Source organism: Stenella coeruleoalba, assembly GCF_951394435.1.
Source record: "Stenella coeruleoalba genome assembly, chromosome: 14".
NCBI classification, from domain to species: domain Eukaryota; kingdom Metazoa; phylum Chordata; class Mammalia; order Artiodactyla; family Delphinidae; genus Stenella; species Stenella coeruleoalba.
Window position 1 is genome coordinate 79,744,530 of NC_137160.1, and position 26,492 is coordinate 79,771,021.

A 26,492-nucleotide genomic window follows, 5' to 3' on the forward strand; every position below is an offset into this window, starting at 1 on the left:
ACCCGCATTCTGTTCAGGACTTGTAACTGTTTTCCAGGCTTGGTCTATGAGCTGAGTGTTCACGTTGAAAATCAACAAATGTTACAGTGGTGTTTTCCACCCGTTCATTCACTCACACACTCAACCAGTAACTGCCAAGAAGCCACTCTGTGTTTGTTGTTGTGCCAGAGACCAAAGATGCCGTGTGACCAGGTCACGCTCCCTGCGCAAATTGCAAGGCTAAAATTTAGAGGAGGAAGAGAGGAAACACGCAGTTTACAATGTAAGCATAATAACTGCTGAAATCAGTGGTTTTTAACTTTATGTTCAAAATATGAATATGAAGTGTAACAGAGGTAAGCTGAACGTAACAGATGTCTTAAACAGGAGCTGCTGGTTTCCTTTTGGCTCTGTAAGCATAAACAGAGTCTTGGTGTCTGAACCTCAGCCCGTTTTGCTCCTCCGTTGATCCCCAGGCTGAAGCCACGACACTAGAGCATTCTACATACTGCAGACTGAGAGGTGGTGAGAGGCATCACAGTTGCGGTTTTGTTTCATGGTTGTAAAGATCCTTCATCAATAGGGAGCCTTTGCAGCATTGGATGCACTTGTCCAGGACACGGTGGCTGGAAATATCACTCAGAGGACAGCTGGGGACAAACGTATGCTCATCATGAGAGGTGCCAGACTGGTCACCACAATGCCCATGGCCCAGCACGGGACAGCAAGGGGGCCTCTGGGGCCACGGAGGGGAGTATTCTGACTACCCTTGGCATGACTGTCCCATCCAAGTGGGGCGTGTGTGTGTGTGAGTGGAGCGTGGCAGCGCTAGAGGCCAGATTGCCAAGTGCGCTAGGAAAATCTGAATTATAAGATATAGTCTCTATCCAGACACACACAGGTGTATACACATCAATTAAGAAAGTCCCAGATTATTCTTCTATTTACCTATTTTGCAAACAACTCAGTAGTTTGTTTACTTAATGATCATCATTGGGTCTGTTTCCTTGACTATGTGACCTTGATCTGTCACTCTCTCTCTCTCCATGCCTCGGGTTTTTTGTTTTATTTTTTTTTTAACCTATAAAATAGGCATTTATTTCTTATGGCTTTTACCCAAAGGTAACAAGTGGCAGAGCTGGGATTTGAACCCAGGTCTCTCTGATGCTAAAATCTGTGCTTTTCAATACTACAATCTGCTGTCTCCTGTGGTAGCTCAGTTACGGAATTATCTTGTTTGCAATCCGGTCATTCCCCAGGCCAATTCACATCCTGAAATGGGCCCATGCTTTTTCTTTGCCAGTGGGTGAGACTGATATACATGGTAAAAGCAGTGACTAGACCCTAAAGAGAAATTAAATGAGTTTCTATAATGCAAATCGTCGATTGTTTCCTATGGAGAGTTTACTCCTCTATGGCTATATCTTAGTTAGCTATGCTGTGTAACAAGTGACCCTAAAACAAACATTATCTCACAGTTTCCGCAGCTTACCTAGAGGCCTCTGGCCCTGGAGGCCACAGTCAAGATGCCACGTTGGCCTGGAGTCATCTCAAAGCTCAGCTTGGGGAGGGCTCACTTACAAGCTCACCCACGACGCTGTTGGCAGGTAGCAGGTGCCCGCTGGCTGTAGACTAGACGTGTCAGTTCCCTGCTGAGTGGGCCTCTCCCACAGAGCAGCTCACAGTCTGGAAGCTGACTTTTCCCAGAGCAGGAGAGAATGCCCGAGACAGAAGCCATATTCTGTTCATTAGAAGTGAGTCACTGGGTCCAGCGTACCCTCCAGCAGAAGAGATTAGACAAGGGTGGAAATGCAAGGAGGCTCACTGGAAGCTGCCCACCACACATACTGGTGAAGGGAAAAGGCAGAACCTAGACCGTGATCGTCAACAAGCCGGGTGCCCTGGGATCTCCAGGAGAAATAAAACTTGTCTTCTCTGATGGGGCTTCTCAGTCTCAGCACTCTTGGTGATTTGGGTCAGATACAGCTTTATGGGAGAAGGTCATCCTGCACATTGTAGGATCTAGCAGCATCCTTGGCATCTAGCCACCAGATGCACCCCCCCAAGTTATGACAACCAGGAGGAGCTTCAGTGACACTTCGGGAAAATTTCTGGGTCTCTCCTGAAGGTCAACCTTCAGTGGAAATGAAGGGGAGGCATTGCACTTGCAGGTCATCAGTAAGCCCTTAACGAATGAACAATAGTCATTATGATCACCAAGATGTGCTCCAGCTCTCACGCCAGCAAATAACTAGGAAAAGAGAAAAGATACGATTTGAGATTTTGTAAGCATAGAAGGCAGGGGGTTGACCCAATATCCATTTTCTTAGAAAGGCGGGGCACTGGGGGGGGGGGGGCGGGCGTCCTCTCTGCCTTTAGGTCCTTTGCACAGGGGAGCCCGGTGATGGACTCAATTCTCCAGCCCTAATGTGTGTGACTCCCAGCTTTCCAACCTTCTCAAACATGGCTGGAGAGAGAATGACAAGAATTAGGCACTGTGGCACCGTTATCACACCGATGACGTGCGGTTTGGAGCTGCTGCTCTTGTTTCTTTCAAGGTGGGATTTTTTGTTTTGTTTCCGAAAATAATCTGTGGCCACAACGTAAGCCATGAAGAAGTGCAGGCTTCGTTCTTCTAGACCAGGGCTCAGTGAGCCAGGTAGTAAATATTTCAGTCTTTGCAAGCCATACAGTCTCTGTTGCCACTAGTCAGTCCTGCCCTTGGAGCTCAAAAGCAGCCACAGACAATCTGTAAGCAACTGGGTAATGGTTGTGTGCTAGTAAAACTTTACTCACGCAGACAGGCAGGCTTCTCTGCATCATCTTCTTGGTACTCTTGCCTCTTTGCCAGTTTTCCTTTTGTGTCAGTCCTTAATTCTCTAATCTTATTCTCCTCTCTCTTCCCCTCTCCTTCCTTCCCCTCTCCTCTCTCCCTCTCTCTCCCCATCCATCCCTTTTGTGACCTTTTCCTCCTCCCTCCGTCCCTTCTCTCTCTCTCTCTCTCTCTCTCTCTCTCTCTCTCTCTCTCTCTCTCTCTCTCAATTTCTCTCTCTTCCCCCAGCCTTCCTCTCTGACACTTAATTCAACACCTCCGACCTTAATCTCCAATTCCATCCCCTTCGCCAAGCTCCAATCCACATCCATGTATCAGACAACTGCCTCTCAGCCCCACTCATGCTCCCGGACCCAGCTCCAAAGACTCAAGAGCTGGGCGTCATCTTCGCTTATAGCCTCGTCGCGCACTCACAGCCCTCTGAAACCCTCCCAGATGTATTTGTTCTTTGGGGGGAGATCAGGGTGCAAACAGTACTGCTATTTGTGTGAAAAGGGAATGCTTGTGGTGGAAAAAGAAGTGTGTGTGTGTGTGTTTATTGAAGTATATAATATCTCTCTGGAAGGATACACAAGAACTTGGTAACACGTAGTCACCTCCAGGGAGGGAAATGAATAGCTTGAGGACAAGGTAGAAATAATACTTTTTAACTATACACGCTCTTATATGTTTTAAAACCATTTGAAAATATTTCCTATTCCATCCCCCCCCCAAAAAAAACCCACTAAAAAACTGAACTGAAATGAAGTAAAACTCAATGCTTCACTTTCAGTTCATAGTGAGGACCCTCATCTCTAAGCTTATTTTGCTGAAGTGGCTTCTCATGGTTTCTCAGCAGCATTAAAGCTTTAGACATCTTTCCTCCTGCTTGGGGATGTCAAGAGAACCTTCATCGCCGTCACACTCTACATTTCAATTCCTCATGGTAACTTCCGTTTGAAAAACTGTTCCCGCCACTTTCTGTGTTCAGCTCAGTCTGAAACTGGAGCAGTAACCCCCCAGCCCCACTGGAGGGTAGTTGAATTGCCTGTTTGATTCGTGTCTCCCCCACTAGACCACGAGCTCCTTGAGGGCAGGGATGGTGTCTTGTTCAGCCTCATATCCCCAGCCAGTATCTAACTCCCAGTAGGTATTTAAGAAATATCCGGGCTACACCTGCCCCGCACCCAGCCTCGTAATGTGGCTCATGTAACTTGGTATTGAACAGCACCCTGCGGACAGGATCGTAGAATTCATACCGCAGCAGCCCTGGTCACATGAAGCCTCATCCCGATGTGAGTTCAGGCCTCAGCCAGCTCTTCTGCATCTGGGCTCTTTTCTCTGAACCACTGGCTTAAACTCAGCTCAGCTTCTGCTTCTTACGTGGAAAATGAGGTTAGCAGTTATTGAGCAATGTGGGGCTGGGTTTCCTTGACCTCCAGGGGCTTCGCTCGGATTTTGCTAAGATGTTGACTTGGTCCTCTTCCAGGGAAGGAGAAAAGAGCTGAAGCTACGTGGGGACTTAACCCCTTAGCCCAACCCACAGACTCTTTCCACCCGGATATTGACAATATGAAAGGAGATTTTCTTGGGTCGCCACTTGTTTCTTTTCTCCAGGATGAATTGACTAATTTGTCTCATTTTCAAGAAAGGGAGAAAACTGTGGTGTGATCAGCAATAAAGAGCACCCTGTGATCAACTAGAGTGGCCTCTTCTTCCTCCTGTAGCCGAAATCCAGCCTCTGTACTGAATTGAATCTCAGAGGCAGAGTTTGGGGTGAAGTAGAAAAGAATAGCTTTATTACTTTGCCAGGCAAAGGAGGCCACAGCAGGCTAATGCCCTCGAGACTGTGTGTCCTGACCTGGAGGGGGCAGTGAGGAGTTTTATAGCAGTGGTTCAAAGAGGAGGGTGTGATCAGCTCGTGGACATTCTTCTGATTGGTTGATGATGAGGTAACTGGGAGTCAGCATCATCAACCTTCTGATTCCAACTGGTCTACCTGCTTGTGGGCAGCAAGCAGTTAACTTCTTCCACCCAGTGGGGCTTTCAGTACCTGTAAAACAGCTCAAAGATATCGTTATGTGTATCCCTTGAGGGGAGCCATGACCCCCTTGGGGCGGCCGGGGCTGTACTATTGTTTCTTGACGGTTCCTCCCTCCCTTCCCTGATTAGCAGCTGTTTGACCCTGCCGTTGGAATTCAAAGGAGGGTCTTGGAGGCTGAATGAAGCCTATTTCCTGTAATCAAGAAACGGGAGACAGAAAGACTTTTATGCCCAGGAACCCCACAGGGTCCTGCAAGGTTTCACTCCTGCTAGCTGGGTGACCTCTGGTACAGGTTATTTAACTAATCTGGGTTTCAGGTTTCTCAACCATAAAATGGGGATAATAATAGTTACAACACTTAGCTTTTGGAGTGGTTGTGAAGATTCAGTGAGAAATGGCACGTAAAGTGCCCGGTATGGGACTGGCAGTCGTGTGTCACGACGCTGCTTTTCCTTCCCGGGACCACGGCTGACATTGCTACCACAGAACTCTTTTCTGATGAGGTTGAACCGCAGGGAGCTACAGGCGGCCACTGCTTCTAATGGGTATATTGAAACCGACGCTCAAGTTGGAACCCATTTGCTATCTCTAGCCTAGCACATTTCCAGACATCAGGGAGGTTCTGGAAATTTAGGCACTGTTATCATCATTAAATAGAAGCACCTTTGGCAAGGTGGTTGTTACATTCTGGGACCCTTTTCCTGAAGCTCCTTCGGGGCGTTGAGTGACAGGCCATCATATGGATTCCCATTGGCTGTTAATGCCCAGCAGCTGGACTGCTGGCCCCTCGTATTTAGTCTTTCAAAAGAGCTGATGAGATTAATGTATTTGATTTAAAAAAAAAAATTTTTTTTTTAAACTAGGTGGATAGCACATTTGCTGCTGGCAGGCCAGCTCAATCCCAGGGCTGATGGGGGCTCATTGACGGTGGCAGCCAGTTTCCATTTCAATCGAGCAAGAGGAGGGAGGCAGAGAAAGGCAGAGATTGAGAGGAACCAGGACTTGATTGCAAGCTATGGCATTTGGCGCCACCTACCGTTACGTCACTGCATCGCTGCCATTGATGACTATCTTGAAGTTGTTAGCCTTAACCTGCCCTGAATGAGTTTACCTGGCAACATTTTCATAATCTCACTCAAATCTTCATGTTTCTTTTATAATTTATGATTTAACTTTGTCAAAATGCCAGATCCTCATGACGTAGTGACAACAATAGTAACATTTCCTCGGCACATTTGGTTTCAAAGACCTATGCACCCAGTGTGCCTCTTAGTCTTCTGGGTGAGGACCCGGCAGGTGCCAGGTGGGCACTGCTCCACCCGGCCCACCTTGGCGCCCGGCTCAGTACCTTGCCAGGTCCCTCAGAGCACATTTCCCATTCCCAGGGTGCTCGTGCGTAACGTGGATTTCACTGGAGGGTTCACGGAAGAGCAGGAGAGGAAGGTTCCGTTGCATCCCATGGAAGAAAACCAATGACACGGTCCTTTAAACTGGTGCTTTTTCCCTGAATATCGGTTGCCTCCTCCCCACACCAAGGCTCCCTCCTCACCCTCTGTAATACATCACTGTGCCTTTATTAACCGGAACGTTCATCCTCTGTGTGTGCTTCTCCAGTATCCATCTTCACACTCGTCTTCCTTCTCAAGGAGGCTGGCTGTGTTAGGCAGAATTCTTCAGAGAAACAGAACTCATGGGATGCATTTAGGTATAGACACAGATACAGAGATCTATTGTAAGGAACTAGTTCATGTGCTTATGGAGGCTGACAAGTCCCAAGATCTGCAGTTGGGCAAACTGGAGACTCAGGAGAGCTGGTGGTGTAGTTCCAAAGGCCTAAGGACCAGGAGAGCTGATGGAGTAAGTTCTAGTCCAAAAGCCTCCAAGCTCAAGACACAGGAAGAGCCGATGTTTCAGCTTGAGTCTGAAGGCTGAAAAAAAAACCTGACGTCCCAGCTGGAAGGCAGTCACGCTGAAGAAGCTCCCTCTTGCTGGGGGCGGTCAGCCTTTTATTCTATGTAGGCCTTCAGCTGATTGGATGAGGCCCACCCTCCTGAGAGAGGGCAATCTGCTCTACTCAGTCTATCAGGTTAAATGTTAAACTCACCCCAAAGCATCCTCACAGAAACACCCAGGATAATGTTTGGCCAAATACCTGCACAGTCCACGGCCCAGTCTAGTTGACACACAAAATTAACAATTGCACCAGCCTTCTAGTCTTGACTCTGCCAGCTGACCAGCTATGCGACCTTGAATGGTTTCCTCTTTGCTACCATTTCTCTTTCTATAAAATGGGTGGTGCTTTCAGGATCCACTGCAGCTTTCATGCCAAGGCCAGGATCAACGCAGCAGCCCCCAGTCAATGAGCCGTTTCTGCCACACGCTTGGAGTCCCATCAATGGGTCAGCTTCGCTCAGGAGCTCCCCGTTGCATTGGCTGAGACTTCATGAGATGCCTATTGTGGCCTGAGGCTCTCTCTACCCAATCTTCCTCTCTCCTTCTTTTCTCTTTCTCACCCTCAGTAAGCCTCTTGTACTCCTGTCTCAGTGCTTGCTTCCCAGAGGCCCCAGATGATGCGTATGTTGACATTTTTTAAGAGTTCAGGTCATTTATTTTGCAGAATGACTATACAGCATGGTGACTGTAGTTCATAGTACTGTATTACATATTTGAAAGTTATGACGAGAGTCCATCTTAAAAGTTCTTATCCAAGAAAAATTTCCTGTAACTATGTAAGGTGATGGTGGCAACTAGATTTATTGTGGTGAACATTTTCCAGCGAACTCTACAAATATCAAATCATTATGTTGTACATCTGAACCTTAGTATGCCAGTTATATCTCAAAAATAATAAATACTCCCTAAAGGATGCACCTTGTGTTTATTGCAGAGAGTCTTTAAAGAATTCAATAGCTCACTTCATATTTTAATTGGAAGGTCTGTGTGTGGATGAGGTCACTAGTTCAGGGTTATCCCTACATAGGTAGGTACCTGCCTTATACCCTTACGACAAAAACGTTCACTCTTCCCAAAGGAAAGTGTCTATCACCATCATAAAACCACCAAAGCTTAAATATCAGTACGCAAGCTAAGGTCTCTGGACTCATGTGTACGTCTTCCCGTGGACCCTACCCACTCTCTGCCTCTCCGTTCTTTACAGCTTGTCCATAATGAGTCTAAAATTTGCGAATCGTCTTGCCTGTTCCTCAGTGTTCTCCTCTCCAATGGCCTCCCTTCCCCCGCCTCACCACTTGACAGAGCATGGCCAGCTGACATCTGTATCAGCCCAAGTACGTTTAGCAGGAATTCATTTCCATCTTAATCTGATTCGAGGAAGTAGATCACATTTTAAGAAGTAACAAAGATGGATTTGGAACATTCTTTCATAAAAGACAAGAGAACAGCAGAGATTTCAAAGATTGCCTCTCTGGTCTTGACCTTCAACAAAATCATTCTGATTTTCTGCCGTATAAAATTTTTTATGACAAAATCTAACAAAACTCAGTGGGCAAGCTTTGGAGGTACTATCTGTAAATTAATAGCTAGCAACTGCTCTCCCTTGTTTAGCCCCCGCTAGTCAAAACGGGGGGCAAAATGCAGTAGTGGTTGAGAGCACATGCTTTTCAACAACAGCAGCAGCAGCGAAACCTGATTAAAAACTGGGCAGAGGATCTGAATAGACATTTTTCTAAAGAAGACATACCCTGATGGCCAACAGGTACCTGAAAAGGTGCTCAGCATCTCTAAGCATCAGCGAAATGCAAATCAAAGCCACAATGAGATATCACCTCACACCTGGTAGAATGGTTATGATCAAAAAGACAAGAATCGGAGAATGTGGAGAAAAGGGAAACCCTGTGCACTGTTGATGGGACTGTAAATTGGTGCAGGGACTCTGGAAAGCAGTATGGAGGTTCCTCAAAAAGTTAAGAGTATGAGACCCCAATATTCCACTTCAATAGCCAAGATATGGGAACAATCTAAGTGGCCGTTGATGGATGCATGAATGAAGAAGATGTGGTGTATATGTATAATGGGATACTACTCAGCCATAAAAAGGATGAAATCTAGCCATTTGCCACAAGGTGGATGGTCCTTAAAGGTACTGTGCTAAGTGAAGTAAGTCAGAGAAAGACAAATACCGTATGATTTCACTCAAATGTGGAATCCAAAAAAACAAAGCAAACAAAAACAAACACATAAAGAGAACAGATTAGTGGTTACCAGAGGGGAAGGTGCTTGGGGAGGTGGGACACAGGTGAAGGGGGTCAACTGTATGGTGATGGATGGCAGTTAGACTTGCAGTGGTGATCACTTTGTAGGGTACACAGATGTTGAATTATAGTGCTCCTGTACACCTGAAACTTATAAAAGAGAGAGAGACCAAAAAAAAAACACCCTAAAATAAGACATATGTTTTGATGTTACTTGAGTTGATTTCAGTTCCAGACTTTGCCACTTAATAGCATGTTGTTTTCTCCTTTCAAAGCCTCAGTTTGCTCCTCTATGGGAAGAATAATAGTGAGGCGAGGACTAAGTAGAATCATGTATATCAAATGAGAACACACTTAGGATCGTGTATGGCACGTAGGTGAACGATAATGTGATCGTAGACACCATTAGGTCCTCTTCACAGGCCCAAAGTTACCCAACACCGAAGTGACAGAATTAGGACTCCACCCTGGGCCTTTCAGACAACAAAACTCTTTACATTCGTTCCTGTCACCTCCCACTTCTCAGCTGTCAGGTTATACCAAATCACTTCCAAATGCTACTATTTAAACAGTCCCAGTACATGGATATTAGATGTGAGTGTACCTGCCCAAGAACCTTCCCCACCTAAGGCTCCACTGTGAGTCTCTGCTCTCACCTCCCCCTCCAACATTTGTCATCTTTTAACCTGACACATTACCGGATGTCGTGCGGCATTTCTCACAGTCCTGCTCTCAAAGACCCATTTACAGATGAGAGAAAGGACACGTGATGTATGTAGAAGGGACAGGGCAGAGAGTTGACCTGGTTTTCCAGGAAACAAAGAATGGAGGCATCACCCACACTCTGCAAAGCAATGGAAGAACCGAAGGCTCTTAAGACCAATGGCGCACCCAAGGAAGCAAAGACAGAATTAAAATCAAGCCTCCCAGGATTGCTTTTATGAAATCCGGCTGGGAGTAGTCACAGACAGTGAAACAAAGGACATCCAAAGAGATGGTGATGGGATTATACTTGGCTTTTATTTTCTCCTAATTTTAAAATCTTTTCCTGATATCCATTAATTAGTTTCATAACCAGATGATAATCTTAAAAGTAGAGTTGTATTGCAGATGTGTTACTTGGGTACGGAGTCACCTTAATCAGTGTCAGTAGGGAGGAAAGATTTAGCATTAGTTTGTTTATCAACGATAAGGGTCTAAAAAGTGTGAGACTTAGAACACACGAGTTTTGATGCAAGAGGAGGTGGTCTCTGAAGATCTGGAATATACAGTACTTCCTGGGGAAAGAAACTGGGAGAAGTAGGAGGGTTCTGCATTTCCTAGAAACATGGATTTTGATAATGATTTTGAGAGAGAGAGAATGATCCTAATTCTGGATATGCATCTAAGCCATGGAAATTAGGATCAAAAGGTAAGGGATTACAAAGTTATCGTCTGCAAAGAAGTCCTTGATTAAAGGGAGAACCAGCTTTATGGTCTAAAAGTAGCTGGTCAGCACCTGGAGCCAAGGCATTTGCATAAGCTATAACATAACCGTTTGTTTCGGGCCCTCATTTCCATTTCCCGGTCCCCACAGGGAGCTGATCCTTGCAAACTACATTTCCCAGGCACCCTTGCCAGCTGGCTTCCCGGTAGGTTCGGCCAATAGGAGGTGGAGCAGGAAATTGGGGTGGCGGTGGGGAGAGGGAGGCGGGGAGAGAGAGAGATCAGCATATTTCCCCTCTTCTCTCAGTTTCTGGTGGCATCTCCAACTGAGACTACGTGTCTTCCGTGAGTCCAGCTTCTGCCAGGTGGCCGAATTCTAGGGCTTTTGAAGGCTTCCTCTTCCCTTTGTCCTTCCAGCCCTGGAGGGGGTACAGACTTCCTCCTTTTGTTAAATCTCTAGCATGTCTTGCCCTCACTTAACTTGGCTTTCAGCTCTTCTGACACCTTTGTAACTGCGCCCCTATTTCACAGTCCCTCTCTTGAACTATCTTGCATGAGCTCTGACTTCCTGCCTGTACCCCGCCTGATAGAGTGTGTTAAAATATACTTTTTTTTTTGGCGGTACGCGGGCCTCTTACCGTTGTGGCCGCTCCCGTTGCGGAGCACAGGCTCTGGACGCGCAGGCTCAGCGGCCATGGCTCACGGGCCCAGCCGATCCGCGGCATGTGGGATCTTCCCGGACCGGGGCACGAACCTGTGTCCTCTGCATCGGCAGGCGGACTCTCAACCACTGCGCCACCAGGGAAGCCCAAAATATACTTTTTAAAAAAAAATTTTTATTGGAGTATAGTTGATTTACAATGTTGTGTTAGTTTCAGGTGTATAGCAAAGTGAATCAGTTATACATATAAGTATATCCATTCTTTTTCAGATTCTTTTCTCACATAGGCCATTACAGAGTATTGAGTAGAGTTCCCTGTGCTGTACAGTAGGTCCTTATTATTTATCTATTTTATATATAGGCATGTGTATATATCGGTCCCAGTCTCCCAGTTTATCCTCCCCCTGCTTACCCCCGGTAACTGTAAGCTTGATTTCTATATCTGTAACTCTATTTCTGTTTTGTAGATAAGTTCCTTTGTGCCCAAAATATACTTTTAAATTACATCATTCAGACCAACACTAAAAACTTATATTTTGCTTATGTTGATAGAGTTAGTCAGAATTGCTTTACAAATATGAAAATCACTATTCTTATTATTAGACAGTATAAGTAAATTATTTTAAAATCAGAAAAAAAATAACCAAAATAAAAAATTATTATTTACCTACAATTCAAACCTGAGATAACAATTTGTTATATTTACTTCCAGCTTGTTATATTATTACATATATACCTTGCCATATGTCAGTATTTTAAAACATAATTTATATCAGTTGATATACATTTTTTAGGAATGTCTATAAATTTTTATGAATATATATCTTAAAATTTTCTATGATCTAAGTTCTTTATATTTGTGACATGCATTTTCCCTTGAAATTATACTCCTTTCCAAATCAGTGAGTATACATCTACAGCGACATTAAATAGTAGCACCAAGTTCAAATCATCATATACCATTGTCTGGATAGACCACAATTTATTGCCGCAATGCCTGTTGCTGGACATTTAGATGTTTTTCACTGTTACTCACACTGCTGTGGTAGATATCCTCGTGGATAAATCTTTTCATCCTTGCTGCATAATTTCCTTGGACAGAAGCAGATTTGCTAGAGGAAAAGAATATGTATTTTTAAGCCTTGTCATACATAGGGTGAAACTTTCCTTCAGAAAGGTTGTAGAGATAGTGATTCTTGGATGCTTTGTAAACTTTTCATTGTGCCCAGATCAAAGTGTGTTCGTAAATATCCTGACAACCGGCGCTCCCTCAGTCAATGCCAGTTATTACCAGTGGCTTATTTCAGTTGGCATTAAACAATGGTCACAATGAAGATGGTTTCCTGAGAATTCATTGAAATGCTGCCATAAGTTCAGCGCTTGTGGAGTGGATCTTCTCCTGCTAAAGTCTTATGTCAAGTTGAGGACACAGTTTGGCTTTGCTGCTGTAAGTTGTTCAGCACCAATCCCAGTCTATACAAACTCACTGTTTTACAATAGTGTGAATCCCTGGTGCACTGGCAACTATCATTAGGTGAGATTTCAGGGGAAATGCTTGAAATTTAGACAGTATCATAGTTGCTTCATGAAGGGGGTGAAACCTGAGACATTTGGGAGAGTGATGGGTACACAACTGACATCAAGCGGCATTTCAGTCATGGATTTTCAAATTACAGCGAGGAAATTTGAGTGTGTTTATTTTGTCTTTGTTCGTAAGTGTTTTCATCACAACATCTCTGAAGAAAGTTGCTTTGGTTCTGAAAGAAGGAATTAATTGGCTGCTCAAAAAAAAAAAAAAGAGGCATTAAAAAGAGACAACCTTGATTTCAAATGTTTGATCTCAACATGGCCAATCTCATCGCTTTCACTGCAAAATGCACCAGCATAGGGGTCATCTGATCTTAATCCCCAAGAGGGGGAAGAGAACTAGTTGCAATAATTCTTGATCTGTTGCTACCTTGACACACTCAAGGGAGGAAGCTGTTTCAGAGAGAAATGTTGTGGTTGTAAGGAAAAGGAAAGCCAATTCAAACTGATTGAAATAATAAAGGAAATGTTCGTGAAAAGTCCAGGTTCTACTGAAACTTGTTGAGTTCAACAAGGTACCATGAGACGAGTCGAGACGAGTTTTTCTCTGACTGTCCTCTCCGCCTTCCCCCTTATCTTCTTCAGCTGGAGGGTGGCTCCCTCTTAGGCACAAAATGGCTGCCAGCAACCCTCACAGGTGTCTGCTTCTCTGTTCATAGTCTATGAGGAAAGAGAACTTCTTTGCCTATGGTTCCTTAGATCTAGGAATCGTGCTTTTTAGAAGCCCCTGGCAAAAGTCTGCTTGTATCTCATTAGCCCAGTGACTAGCCATCCCTCAGCCAGTCACTGTGATGAGAGGTGGGCTCTGCTGTTTGGCTTCAGCCATTTAGGACCACCCTGTTGCTGATACCATAAGTATTTTCTGAGGGGCAGGAAGTCTAACCAGGGAACCAACCAGTATCAAGAGGGAGGGAGAAGGGATACTGGGAGCGTGAGAAAAGCCAGTGTCCATTATGCAGAAGTTTTAAAAAGTACTCCCAGAGATCCTTATATGCCTCCTTGGAGGACTGTCCCTCCACCCACTTCACCATCCCTCAGGATGAAAACTGATAGATTTGCCATCAATTTTCAGCCAGGGGATTGAAACACCCTGGTGTATTGGGATAAGCTTGATAATATTACCTGCAAGTCATTCCTAGTGATAGCTAAAGAGATAAAGTTTATAAATGATTTTATTGTTTCATGTCTAGCTGAGCTTATTCAAGGCTATCCCAGGTGCTTTTCTGGTATTCCGTATGCTTTATTTAGTGAACAAGACGGGATACTCTGGGGTTTTGCCGTAGATTCTCCACCTCTAACCCGAGCTGCTTGGTACAGGATACGTACTGGGTGACCCAGGAGAAAAGTGGCTGAGAATCAGGCAGGCTAGTAACAGTCCCTTCCCTGCACCCCAGACCCCGCTCTCTATCCTCACCACCCCACTACAGACATCATTCAATTTTTAAAAAAAATTTTATGGGAGTAGAGTTGATTTACCATGTTGTGTTAGCTTCTGCCTTATAGCAAAGTGAATCAGTTTTGCATACACATATATCCACTCTTTTTTAGATTTTCTTCCAATATAAGCCATTACAGAGTACTGAGTAGAGTTCCCTGTGCTACACAGTAGGCTCTTATTGTTTATCTGTTTTATATATAGTAGTGTGTATATGTCAGTCCCAAACTCCCAGTTTATCCCTTCTCCCACCCCCACCTTCCCCCTGGTAACCATAAGTTTGTGTTCTACATCCGTGGCTCTATTTCTGTTTTGTAAATAAGTTCATTCGTACCTTTTTTCTTAGATTCCACATATAAGCGATAGCTATGATAATTGTCTTTCTCTGTCTGACTTACCACACTCAGTATGACAATCTCCAGATCCATCCAGACATCATTCAGCTTTGATCCAGCTACATCCCCTGCCTTCCACAGTCCACTCAAAAGGCCCCACAGCCCCATTTCATTTTCAGAGAAAGTGGGTGACGATGGCTGCTGAGAAAACACCACACCTCCTCCCACGCGTCCGCATTACTATGATTCCTGTTAGTGAGTAGCTGAACTGTCCTCACTGTGCCGTGAGAACACACGCTCAGTACAGTGCCACCGATCGGCCATGGTCGAACTTCACTTGCCACTTATTTTTTAAAAATCTTTTCTTTTTGTTTATTACATAACTGATTCATATTTACTGCAGAGCAATGGGAAAGTCACGTAAGCTAAAAAAAAGTAATAAAATCTGCTATAATCCCACCCCCGTAGAGAATCACTGCATGGTGGGGGGGGAGCTTATCATATCTTTTGATATGTATATATTCAAACAGATCATTTTTCAAAACCAAAGAATCATGCAATACCTATTACTTTGTAACATGTCTTCTCCCTCAGAGAACTCCTCCAGCACCTCTAGGCTTAGATCATTATATTGTCGTTGCATTTAATTGCTGCATAGTATTCTGTCGTTTTGAGGCACCCTGATTATTGAACCTGTCTTCTCTTGTGAAGTTGTGATTTCCAAGCGTTTGCTCTCACAAGCAGCATCTTAGCAGTTTTGTTGATATGAACCTCTGTGCCCGTGCGGCGACGTTCCCATAGGATGCTTGACAGAAGAAGCATCATTAGACCAAGGGCAAGCCTGCTTTTGCAACAGTTAGTATGCATTGAGGAGGTGCCCTTCAGAAAAGTCATTACAATGTGTTCTCCCACAGTTTCATTTGAGAGCATCCATTTTCCCATAATTTCTTGTCATTTCCTTTCATTTAAAAAAAAAAACAATATTGCAGGAATTAATTTCACGACACGATAATCCAGATAATAGTCTTGCTATTGTTCACCAAATTGGTAGCTGAGAAAAGTGACTTTTATATTCCAGTATAGTTAATTTAACTCTCTTCTTTATATTGACCTGATAGCCACCTCTGAGTAATAAATTTAAGTCTTGTGAGGTTTCCCTGATGGCTAAGAAAGGCAAATGAATGGAGAAGAGGGAAAGAAGAACCCATGAACAATTACCTGGCTAATTCACTCCTAAAATCCAGCTAGGGGAGCAGTGAGGGCGGGGGAAAAGTACATTTGCATCTTTATATTGACGGAATTCAAGCTCTCTAAATCAGCTACCTGTGCCACTTTACAACAATGATTATCAACATTTAATTTTTTGCTTTACTTTGAGTCTAATGCTCATGATAGAAGCTTCCATTTTTCAGATGCTTGCCATGAGTCAGGAATTTAGCGATTAATTTAATCATCACAACAAAGTAGGAATTATTCCCCTGTTCTTCTGCTGAAGAAATTAGGGCCCAGAGATGTTGAGTAATTTGTCCAAGGTCACGCAGGCGTCACCAGACAGAATGAGGATCAGAGTTCAGGTTCGTCCGTCTCCAAAGCCCTTGCTGTCGCCCGTGTGCCACAAGGCCTCTCTTTTGGTGGAAAAAAGGACGCTGTGCTGCCTAAGGACCCCTCCAAGCTGCTCAGACATCTCACGTGAATGCATGAGCCCCCTGCGGCCTGGCTCCGCTTGGAACAGTTGTTCTAACACTTCTTTCACTTCTTGACTTCCCTCAGGTCCCAGACAAACCAATGAGGAGCATCAAGTATATGCAGAAGGATGTAATAAACCTCAAGAAAGACCTTACACGAAGCCGGTGAGTGAGCCCTGCACCGAATGACCCACAGACAGCCCGATAGGGACAAGCAGGCTATGGGGTGACGCCTGTGAGCGTCTGCCGAGTCTCAGTGCCCCTCAACGCTGAACATTAAGCAGGAGATTTGCAGGAGGGTAGCCCTGTAAGGGCTGGGGATGGGACCCATTTCGTGGTTGGACCCTTCAGGGAGTACCTGCTCCAGACCGACCTACCCATTCTTGCTCAGGGCAGTCCCATGCCTAGAATTCCCTCTGCTTTCCTTTCTTGGACTGAATCCAGCTCAGGAGAGTTCCCTTATGCTCCAGAAGATTCTTCTCTTTTTACTGCACGTCCACAGTGTGGTAGCCGAGAGTCAGATCGACTTGGTCGCAAATACTGGTCCTGCGACCTGCCAGCTGGCGATACTGGAAGAGTTACTTAACCTCCCTGAGTCTCTGTTTCCTTAACTGTAAAGTGAATATAGTATGAGGTTGTTAGAAGGACTGGGTGAAATAATGCACAGAAGTGCCATAGCCTTGAAGACAATGCCATTCATAGCTTTTTCCACCCCATCAGTTCCTTCCTCCATAGCGTGATAGCGTGAGCAAACTGAGGTCTAGGACCATATTTTTTTCATCTCTTGGCGTGAGGTGGGATTTCTTTCTCCTCAAGGTGGGGTTATAAATGGGGCTTTTGGCCGAGCAACTGAAGGTGGAGTAAGAGATGGAGATTCTTTTAACACAGAACACGTAAGAGACACGCTAAGCAGGGGTGATACAGGCAGCGCGGAGGGTCTGCTTATCTCACGAGCCAGACCCTGGTAAGAATCACAGCAAGATGCTTCCTTCCTCACCTCCATGGTCTGGAAGCTCTTCCTTCACTGCGCACCTGCATCTCCTCCCCCACACAGCTTTGACGGGACGGATGACAGCCCAAGAAGAGGCAGGAAGGTGTGGGCTTTTGAAACGGGGGAGAAGGAAAGGGATGAAGGAGGCTAAGGGGGGCATCAGGATAGGACCCCAGAGAAGAATATTTCCCCACCGACCACAGGAAGGGTGGCTGCACCGGCTCTGAGAGGGGCTCTGGACACCTAGTGTCCAGCAGAAACATAATGTGAGCTGTGCATGTAATTTAAATTCTTTCAGTAGCCACACTAAAAAAAAAAGTGGGAAAAAAAACAAACAAGTGAAAGTAATTCTAGTAATATATTTTATTTAGCCAAATAGATCTGAAGTATTGTCCTTTGACGTGGAATCAATATAAAAAGGTATTGAGATCCTTGATAGTCTGTTTTGAACATGTGATGAAAAATGGTGAATGGTGAAAATCCACAGTGTATATCGCACTTAGAACATATACCAGTTTAGACCAACCACATTTCAAGTGCTCAGTAGCTGTCACAGTTTAGACCAACCACATTTCAAGTGCTCAGTAGCTGTTACAGTTTAGACCAACCACATTTCAAGTGCTCAGTAGCTGTTACAGTTTAGACCAACCACATTTCAAGTGCTCAGTAGCTGTTACAGTTTAGACCAACCACATTTCAAGTGCTCAGTAGCTGTTACAGTTTAGACCAACCACATTTCAAGTGCTCAGTAGCTGTTACAGATTGAATTGTGTCCCCCCAAAATCCGTATGTCAAAGCCCCAACCCTCAACGTGATTGTATTTGCAGAGAGGGCCACTGAAGAGGTAATTAAGGTTAAGTGAAGTCCGAAAGGTGGGACCTAATCCAATAGGATTGGTGTTCTCATAAGAAGAGGAAAGGATGCCAGGAATGTGCACACACAGAGAAAGGGCCAGGTAAGGACACAGCTAGAAGATGCCATCTGCAAGCCAAGGAGAGACACCTTGATCTTGGGCTTCTCGCCTCCAGAACTAGGAGAAAATAAATGTCTGTTGTTTAGACCACCCATTCTGTCATGACAGCCGCATCGGACTAACATAATAGTCAACATTGGAATAATCCTGCAGAGAATGTCCCCAGCCCAAGGGGGGATGATGGGGCTCAGAGCAGAGCTCAGAGATGGCATGTGAACTTGTCCCTGAAAATCAACAGATGATCCCCACAGGGACCCCTCTGTTAGTTGTGGACACATTGGCCTCTACAGTGTTTGAACCCAGGTTAGAGGGGTTTTGAGGCTGATGCCTTGGGAACTTGGGAGCCCCAGGGACTGGTGAGAGGTAGTGTCAGGAGGCCAGAGTTAGCTGAGTGGGGCAACATCTGGGCAGGCAGCAAAGAAAGAGGGTTGCACAGCTGAGGGTGCACCTCCCAGCGGGGATTTGTACTCTGCTGCGCAGTCATGCCTGAAGGACATTCCAGGTTTCAGAGGGAATGTTCCAGGCTTCAGAAGAAATGGTACAGCAGGGAAGTTGCATCAGAGGTGAGGTTCCATCTGTATGTCATGGGCACCAATCAGAACAGACACTGGCCGTACACAGCCATTATGACCATGTCAGTTCTTACCAGCTGAGTGTTGCCAGCCTGGAGGTCGATGATTCTAATCAGGCTTCAAAACATAGCAGAATCTCTAGAGCCTAGGAAATAAGCGTTTCCATGATAATTTATACTGTAGACTGAGAGCTGATAACTGCAAGTACCAATACATGCCTTGATCTATGTAGGTTCCAGATACCAAGACTCAACCCAGTCCAGGGAGGGCAACAAGCAGTGGTGAGCCAGCTTGTAACCAGAACTGATTCGCTAAATTTCCAGGAAATTTGACAGCCAATTATTAAACGCAGCTATTGTTAAAAATTAACTTATATAAACTTACAGTTAAATACATTATATTAAAACAAAGGTGATAAATACTCGCAACTCACCATTTCTTTTTTTTTTTCTTCTTCTTACAAGGAGAGCAATATTCGCCCTTTTCCTCCTTGCATGGACCTTGTAAGGACCCAGTAAGATGGATAAAAGTACTCTGGGAAACATTAACAAATTCAGGGTATTACTTAAATACTTCTCACTTTCCCCTGGAGTCTTACTTTGCCACAGTTTAAGCCTTCCTTGTTCCTATAGCACCGGCTTTGGCATTTCATGGCATTTCTGTCAGGAGGCTCACAGCCCTCCAGCCACCCTCCTGCTCCTGCCACTAGCTCGCAGCTCTGTTCAATCTGCAGCACTGATTGTTAGGTCTGAATAGATTCCCTGGTCTATTTGGGAATATACGGACTCAGGTTAGTCTCTTCCTTTACTTCCTTAGTAACCTGCTACATCCCTATAGACATGTGGTTCTCAATTGCGGGTGATTCTCTTCCCTTCCCCCCTTCCCATGAGGAGACATTTGGCAATGTCTGGAGTCATTTTTGGTTATCATTATTGGTGGGATGGTTAGGGATGCTGGTCACCAATTCCAGTGTGTGTGTTGTTTTCTCCCACATCAGTCTATTCTCTGACACCAGCTGAGTGTCCTATCATTCAACTCAATTCTGATGCTGTCTACCCCAGAGGTGGTATCAGATTCCAAAGGTTAAGGGCACAGTCCCACAAGACTCCCCTCCACTTCAGATGACAATTTCAGGCCTAGGTTGTTACTCACGCTTCTGACCCACTGGCTATAAATCAGAGGTTCCCACAACCCCTTCTGTGGGTTTAATTTGCTAGAGTGGCTCACAGAACTCAGGAAACCTGTATAATCACTAGATTACCAGTTTATTACAAAGGATTTTGAAGGATATGTATCAACAGTCAGATGAAGAGATATGTAGGGTGAGGTCCCGAACAAAGGAGCTTCTGTTCTCATGGAGTTTAGGGCCTGGCAAGGTGGTGGGTGGAAGTGTTTGGGTTCCCCAACACTCTTTAGCTTCTAATGAAAATATCAGTTGCATAAAGGGAGTTCCAAGTGTCTTCTTACTTTATTCCTTCTTCAGCCCTCCACCTGTATTCTCCTCTCCCCATGAAAATCATGAAGATGTTTATATACTTAACAGATGTTTAAGATTTGAGCTGAAAAATCCAAATTGATGGTGGACTCATCAGCAAAGAGAAACTGGGATTCATTCTCCAGTAAGTTCTGGATTGGCAGTGGACAGACATGGGTTCTGGTCCAGGCTTTGCCTCTAAATAGCTGGGTTCCTTTCGACAAGTCTTAGAATTGTAGAGCCTTTGTGTTGGAATGGAATTAGGGGTCATTTAGTCCAACCTTCTTCTTTTTTTTTTTTTTTTTTACATCTTTATTGGAGTATAATTGCTTTACAATGGTGTGTTAGTTTCTGCTTCATAACAAAGTGAATCAGTTATACATATACATATGTTCCCATATCTCTTCCCTCTTGCGTCTCCCTCCCTCCCACCCTCCCTATCCCACCCCTCTAGGTGGTCACAAAGCACCGAGCTGATCTCCCTGTGCTATGCGGCTGCTTCCCACTAGCTATCTATTTTACATTTGGTATATATGTCCATGCCACTCTCTCACTTTGTCACAGCTTACCCTTCCCCCTCCCCATATCCTCAAGTCCGTTCTCCAGTAGGTCTGTGTCTTTATTCCCGTCTTACCCCTAGGTTCTTCATGACATTTTTTTTTCTTAAATTCCATATATATGTGTTAGCATACGGTATTTGTCTTTCTCTTTCTGACTTACTTCACTCTGTATGACAGACTCTAGGTCTATCCAGCTCATTACAAATAGCTCAATTTCATTTCTTTTTATGGCTGAGTAATATTCCACTGTATATATGTGCCACATCTTATTTATCCATTCATCTGATGATGGACACTTAGGTTGTTTCCATCTCCGGGCTATTGTAAATAGAGCTGCAATGAACATTTTGGTATATGACTGTTTTTGAATTATGGTTTTCTCAGGATATATGCCCAGTAGTGGGATTGCTGGGTCATATGGTAGTTCTATTTGTAGTTTTTTAAGGAACCTCCATACTGTTCTCCATAGTGGCTGTACCAAATCACATTCCCACCAGCAGTGCAGGAGTGTTCCCTTTTCTCCACACCCTCTCCAGCATTTATTGTTTGTAGATTTTTTGATGATGGCCATTCTGACTGGTGTGAGTTGATATCTCATTGTAGTTTTGATTTGCATTTCTCTAATGATTAGTGATGTTGGCAACTCATCATTTCTTAATGATTTCATACATTTTACTGCTAGCTATGCAGTTGAGGTTATTTCTGGTTATAGTATCTGTGTGGTGGAAATACTGTATGATGGGGGCTACTGCAAATCTCCTTCCAGCTCCACATTCACTGACATCATATTGGTAGGTCAAAATCAGCTACAGTGGGAATACTTAGGTGCAGAAATCAGCAAAAGGTACAAATCAGGGCTTACTTGTCCCTCCAGAGAGGTGGTTGTTAAACATTCACCAGCACTCTGGGGACATGCCCCAAAGTGACCAAGGTAGAAATTTCCACTAATCTAGAGGGGTTCAGTAGAGGGGTGATGAAAAGGTGATAAAGACAGTGGCTTTTCTGCCATCCTCGAGTTGGCAAGCTGAGTCTGTCCTTTGTGCCAGACACATTTACTATGGCTAGAGTTTAACATCCTCATCAGACAGGCTCGGCTTGTCCAAGTGCTGGACGTGAAGGACAACGTGGAAAGGGCCAGACAGAAAAGCCACAGGAAAGAAAGCAAGAAACGACAGTAAAACTTTCTATTTGGCCACACTCCTGGATCCCACTGACATTTAAGGAACCAGAGATTCCCCTTCAGAAGCAACACCTGTTTTCCAGGGGAACTCACCCCTCCAAGAGATGCACACCCCTTGGCCCATCACCCAGTATTAAATGAGGTGAATTGTTAACAAAGAAGATATTGTCTTTTCCACTAACTATTTTTAAAATCTGCTTTACCTCCTGTTGGAATCTAGCCCAAAACACCAAAAGGAGGTGTTAGAATGAGCCAAACACCTTGACTATCTCTTGATTTTTATTTAATACTTCAGCCCCCTTATAATTCAATTGTACCATCCCTGGTTTCATGGCCAATTTAACATGATGCTAAGAAGAATAAAAATCATGGGCTTCCCTGGTGGCGCAGTGGTTGAGAGTCCACCTGCCGATGCAGGGGACACGGGTTCGTGCCCCGGTCTGGGAGGATCCCACATGCCGCGGAGCGGCTGGGCCCGTGAGCCATGGCCGCTGAGCCTGTGCGTGCGGAGCCTGTGCTCCGCAACGGGAGAGGCCGCAACAGTGAGAGGCCCGCGTACCGCAAAAAAAAAAAAAAAAATCTAACAGCTGTCCTCCTCGCCTCTTCCACCAGGTGTTCGGTGGCCCTAAGCAGCACACTGTGCACTCGGTTCCCAAATTTCTCGGAGCAGAAGTTGACAGCTGGGGCTTCTGTGTGTGCCCAGTTCTTGGTCGACTCTTGAAATCAATGACATGTTTTCCTCCAAAGCTGCCGGTACTTTTTATTGCACGTGGGTTTTTTGTTTGTTTTTTGTTTTTTTTTAAGGAAAATAGACATCTCTGCAATGAAAACAACTGAAATGTTGAACCTGAAGCTATGATATACCTGTGGCAAAGTTTAGTTATGTACTGGCAACTGCAAATAAGCAGTGATAAATTAGCCCCCTCTCCCAGCAGATCCCAGCAGGGTACAGACTATGCACCTGTTTCCAAGGTCTGAGACTTTGCTTTCCAGCTGCATTTGATAGACTGCTGAAGCAGGGCAGTGAGAAATGACAAAGGTGGAATTTTGGCAAAGGAAGAAGCTTTTTCTTTTGTATGAAGTTAGACACTTCTTCTTGGTCCCTCCTTAGTTTTTCTGCGCTCATTCACTTCAACAAATATTTATTGACTACCAGGAATCACCAGGTAAACACCAGGCATCATTGTATATATTGGAGACACGGCAGTGCACGAAGTAGACAAAATTCCTGTCCTCAGTGAATAAGAGACAGTGATGTGCATTAAAATGGGGCAAAGACAAACAAGTTCGCAAGTAAGTAAACAGGATTGGGGCAGGGGACGTTGGCTATATCCTATGAAGAATATAAAGCAAGGCGATGTACAGGCATAGCTCGTTTTACTGCGCTTCACAGATACTGCGTCTTTTACAAATTGAAAGTGTGTGGCAAGTCTGTCAGCACCATTTTCCCAACAGCGTTTGCTCGCTTTGTGTCTCTGCGTCACATTTTGGTAATTCTTGCAATATTTCAGACTTTCCCTCCACCTTTTTTTTTTTTTTTTTTTTGCGGTACATGGGCCTCTCACCGTTGCGGCCCCTCCCACCGCGGAGCACAGGCTCTGGACGCACAGGCTCAGCGGCCATGGCTCACGGGCCCAGCTGCTCCGTGGAATGTGGGATCTTCCTGGACCGGGGCACGAACCTGTGTCCCCTGCATCGGCAGGCGGACTCTCAGCCACTGCGCCACCAGGGAAGCCCCCCATTTTTCCTATATGTGGATGGTGATCTGTGATCAGTGATCTTTGATGTGACTCTTGCAAAAGATTAGGACTCACTGAAGGCTCAGAGGATGGTTAGCCTTCTTTAGCAGTAAAGTATTTTTTAATTAAGATATGTACATTGGGGCTTCCCTGGTGGCGCAGTGGTTGAGAGTCCGCCTTCCGATGCAGGGGACACAGGTTCGTGCCCCGGTCCGGGAAGATCCCACATGTCGCGGAGCGGCTGCGCCCACGAGCCATGGCCGCTGAGCCTGTGCGTCCTGAGCCTGTGCTCCGCAACGGGAGAGGCCACAACAGTGAGAGGCCCGGGTACTGCAAAAACAAAAACAAAACAGAGTGGTCAGAGGGAGCGGTTTTGTAAAGGGGGCCATGGGCGGACGCCTGAACAGTGATGCCTGAACAGAGTATTTCAGAGGACAACAGATGGACGAGTGCCAAAGCTGGGACAAACCAGAAACGCTGGAGAAGCAGAAAGAAGGCCAGCGTGGCTGGACCAGAGTAAGGGAGATGGGCACAGGCTGGAGCCCACAGGGCCTCAGGCCTCACAGGCCGTGGCGAAAAGTTTGGGTTTTAGTCTAAGTGCAGTGAGAACCCGTTGGAGGGTTCTGAACAAGAGAAGGATATGCTCTGATCTTTAAAAGAACATTCCATCGGCTACATAGGGACCAGTAGAAAGGCTGTGGTAAGAGATGTCGATGGCTTGGATCAGGCGAATAGCAGTGAATTGGAGAGAAGTGGGTGGATTCGGCATCTGTTTGGAGGCACAGGATGAGATCAGATGTGGGAGACAAGGGAGAAGGCGGGATCAACATGTTTTTATCTGTTCCGCCCTATTTCCTCACTGGGATGTAAGATGTCTCCTAACCTAGAAAATATCATGTCCACTGTCATGGTCCCCAAGTATTTAGTGATGGAATGAATTAATTCTGTTGTCCATCCCTGGAACTTAGAAGTTAAAAATAAAGGGGAAGCCCTGTACATTAACTTAGAGAAAGTGAGTGAGGGAGATGGCTTACATATAAATCTGCGGGATAAACCAGTTGATGAGATGGCTGGGCCGTTGCTGTCTCCATCAGGCTGGTCTCCCTCTTCCACTGCCTTCAAGCTGGAGTGTCCACTCTGCCTTATTGGGGAATGGCCTGTGGCTGGGAAGAGAAGGTGTTAATGTTGTCCTGCAACAGGGTCAGTCTGTCCTGGGAATCCCCAGGGTCTAGCTCAGTTCTTAGCATAGAGAAGCCACTCAATAAATATTTGCTAAAGTTTATATTTGTATCGTATCTTAAAAATCTTCCCTGAGACAGGCAGGAAAGTTCCTTTTGTTCCATTTCTCAGATGAGAAAACTGAGACTCAGCGAAGTTCAGAGATTTACTTGCAGTCATTGTATCAGTTAGCTATCACCACATAACAAGTCACCTCAAAAAGTCAGTGACTTAAAACAGTCACATATATTAGTGTTTATGAGTCTATAATTCAGTTGGGAAGTTCTCTGATCTCAGCTGGTCTCCCTTGAGTGTCTGTCCTCAGCTGAGGGTTAGGGAGGTGACTTTGCTGATCTTGGCTGGGCTGTCTCCTATGGTTTGGAAGATAACCAGCCATAGGGAGGTCTAGGATGGCCTTGGCCCTAACAACATGGTGTCTCATTCTCAAGCAGGTCAGTTAGGCCTGTTCTCACCATAGCAGGATTCTGAGAGAGAATGGGAGTGTGTGAAGCCTCTGAAGATTTATGCTAAGAACTGGCAAAACATCACTTCCACCGTATTCTTGTGACCACAGCAAGTCACGCATCCAGCCCAGATTACAGGTGGGGGAGGGGCTTCCCTGGTGGCACAGTGGTTAAGAATCCGCCTGCCAGTGCAGGGGGCATGGGTTTGAGCCCTGGTCCAAGAAGATCCCATGGGCGGAGCAACTAAGCCCATGGGCCACAACTACTGAGCCTGCGCTCTAGAGCCCGTGAGCCACAACTACTGAAGCCCGTGTGCCTAGAGCCCGTGCTCCACAACAAGAGAAGCCACTGCAATGAGAAGCCTGCACACTGCAATGAAGAGTAGCCCCTGCTTGCCACAAAGGGAAAGACTGTGTGCTGCAACAAAGACCCCAAGCAGCCCAAAATAAATAAATAAATAAATATTATTTTTTTTAAAAAAGGTGGGGGGATAGACTCCACTTCTTGATGGGAAGATCTGCAAAGTCTCCTTGCAAAAGGGTGGCGATTTGGGGTCATTTTTTTCAGTCGACCACAATCAGATAGCCAATTCTGAGCTAGCCTTTGAGACATGAGCTAGCTTCCCAAAAGTCAATTTGTACAAATCAGAGTCTGCCTCTTGGGAATGTAGAGCGGAAGCCACGTCAAGAGTCAAGCAGGCAGCAGTGAGGGGAGAAGCTACAAGACTCTGAGGAAGGGGGACCAGAGAGGCGTGGAGAGCTGTAGGGAAGCAGGGCGTGAGGGGCAAAGAGAGGGACGATAAAGGAGCTGAGTGGGAAGTTAGAGGAGAAGACAGCAGCCTAAGAGAAGAGAGCCCGACGTCATGTCAAGACTCAACCTGAAGACTTTCAGATCCTGCTACTGAGGTCCCTGAAGCTCTTTTCGGAGAAAATCTCCAATTCTTCTTTGAGTTCCTCATCTTGGATTCCCACAAGAGTTTTCAAACCCTTTATCACCCCTATAGGTACCCTTACAATAAACCCCTCTTGAGTGGAATAGCTTGGCAATCAAGGACCCCGATGACTAAAATGACTTCTTAATCTGTAAAGACAGAGGAATCCAGAGGAAATGGGACACTTTTATCATCCCACTCTGTTGCTGGGCTGCT

General features: G+C 45.3%; 1 protein-coding gene across 8 annotated transcripts in view; it reads left to right on the forward strand.

The window, feature by feature from the left end:
• Positions 1–26,492, forward strand: part of CCDC60 (coiled-coil domain containing 60) — a 265,864-nt gene that overhangs the window by 154,043 nt on the left and 85,329 nt on the right. For 6 of the 8 annotated variants that reach the window (XM_079941757.1, XM_079941756.1, XM_079941758.1 and 3 more), the window contains one exon: positions 16,260–16,339. In XM_079941757.1, coding sequence (XP_079797883.1) covers positions 16,275–16,339 — 65 coding nt within the window. In that variant the 5' untranslated portion in view covers positions 16,260–16,274. Of the gene's footprint in view, positions 1–10,746; positions 10,837–16,259; positions 16,340–26,492 lie in introns of those variants that run through there. The other 2 variants (XM_079941762.1, XM_079941761.1) reach the window with 2 other exon arrangements.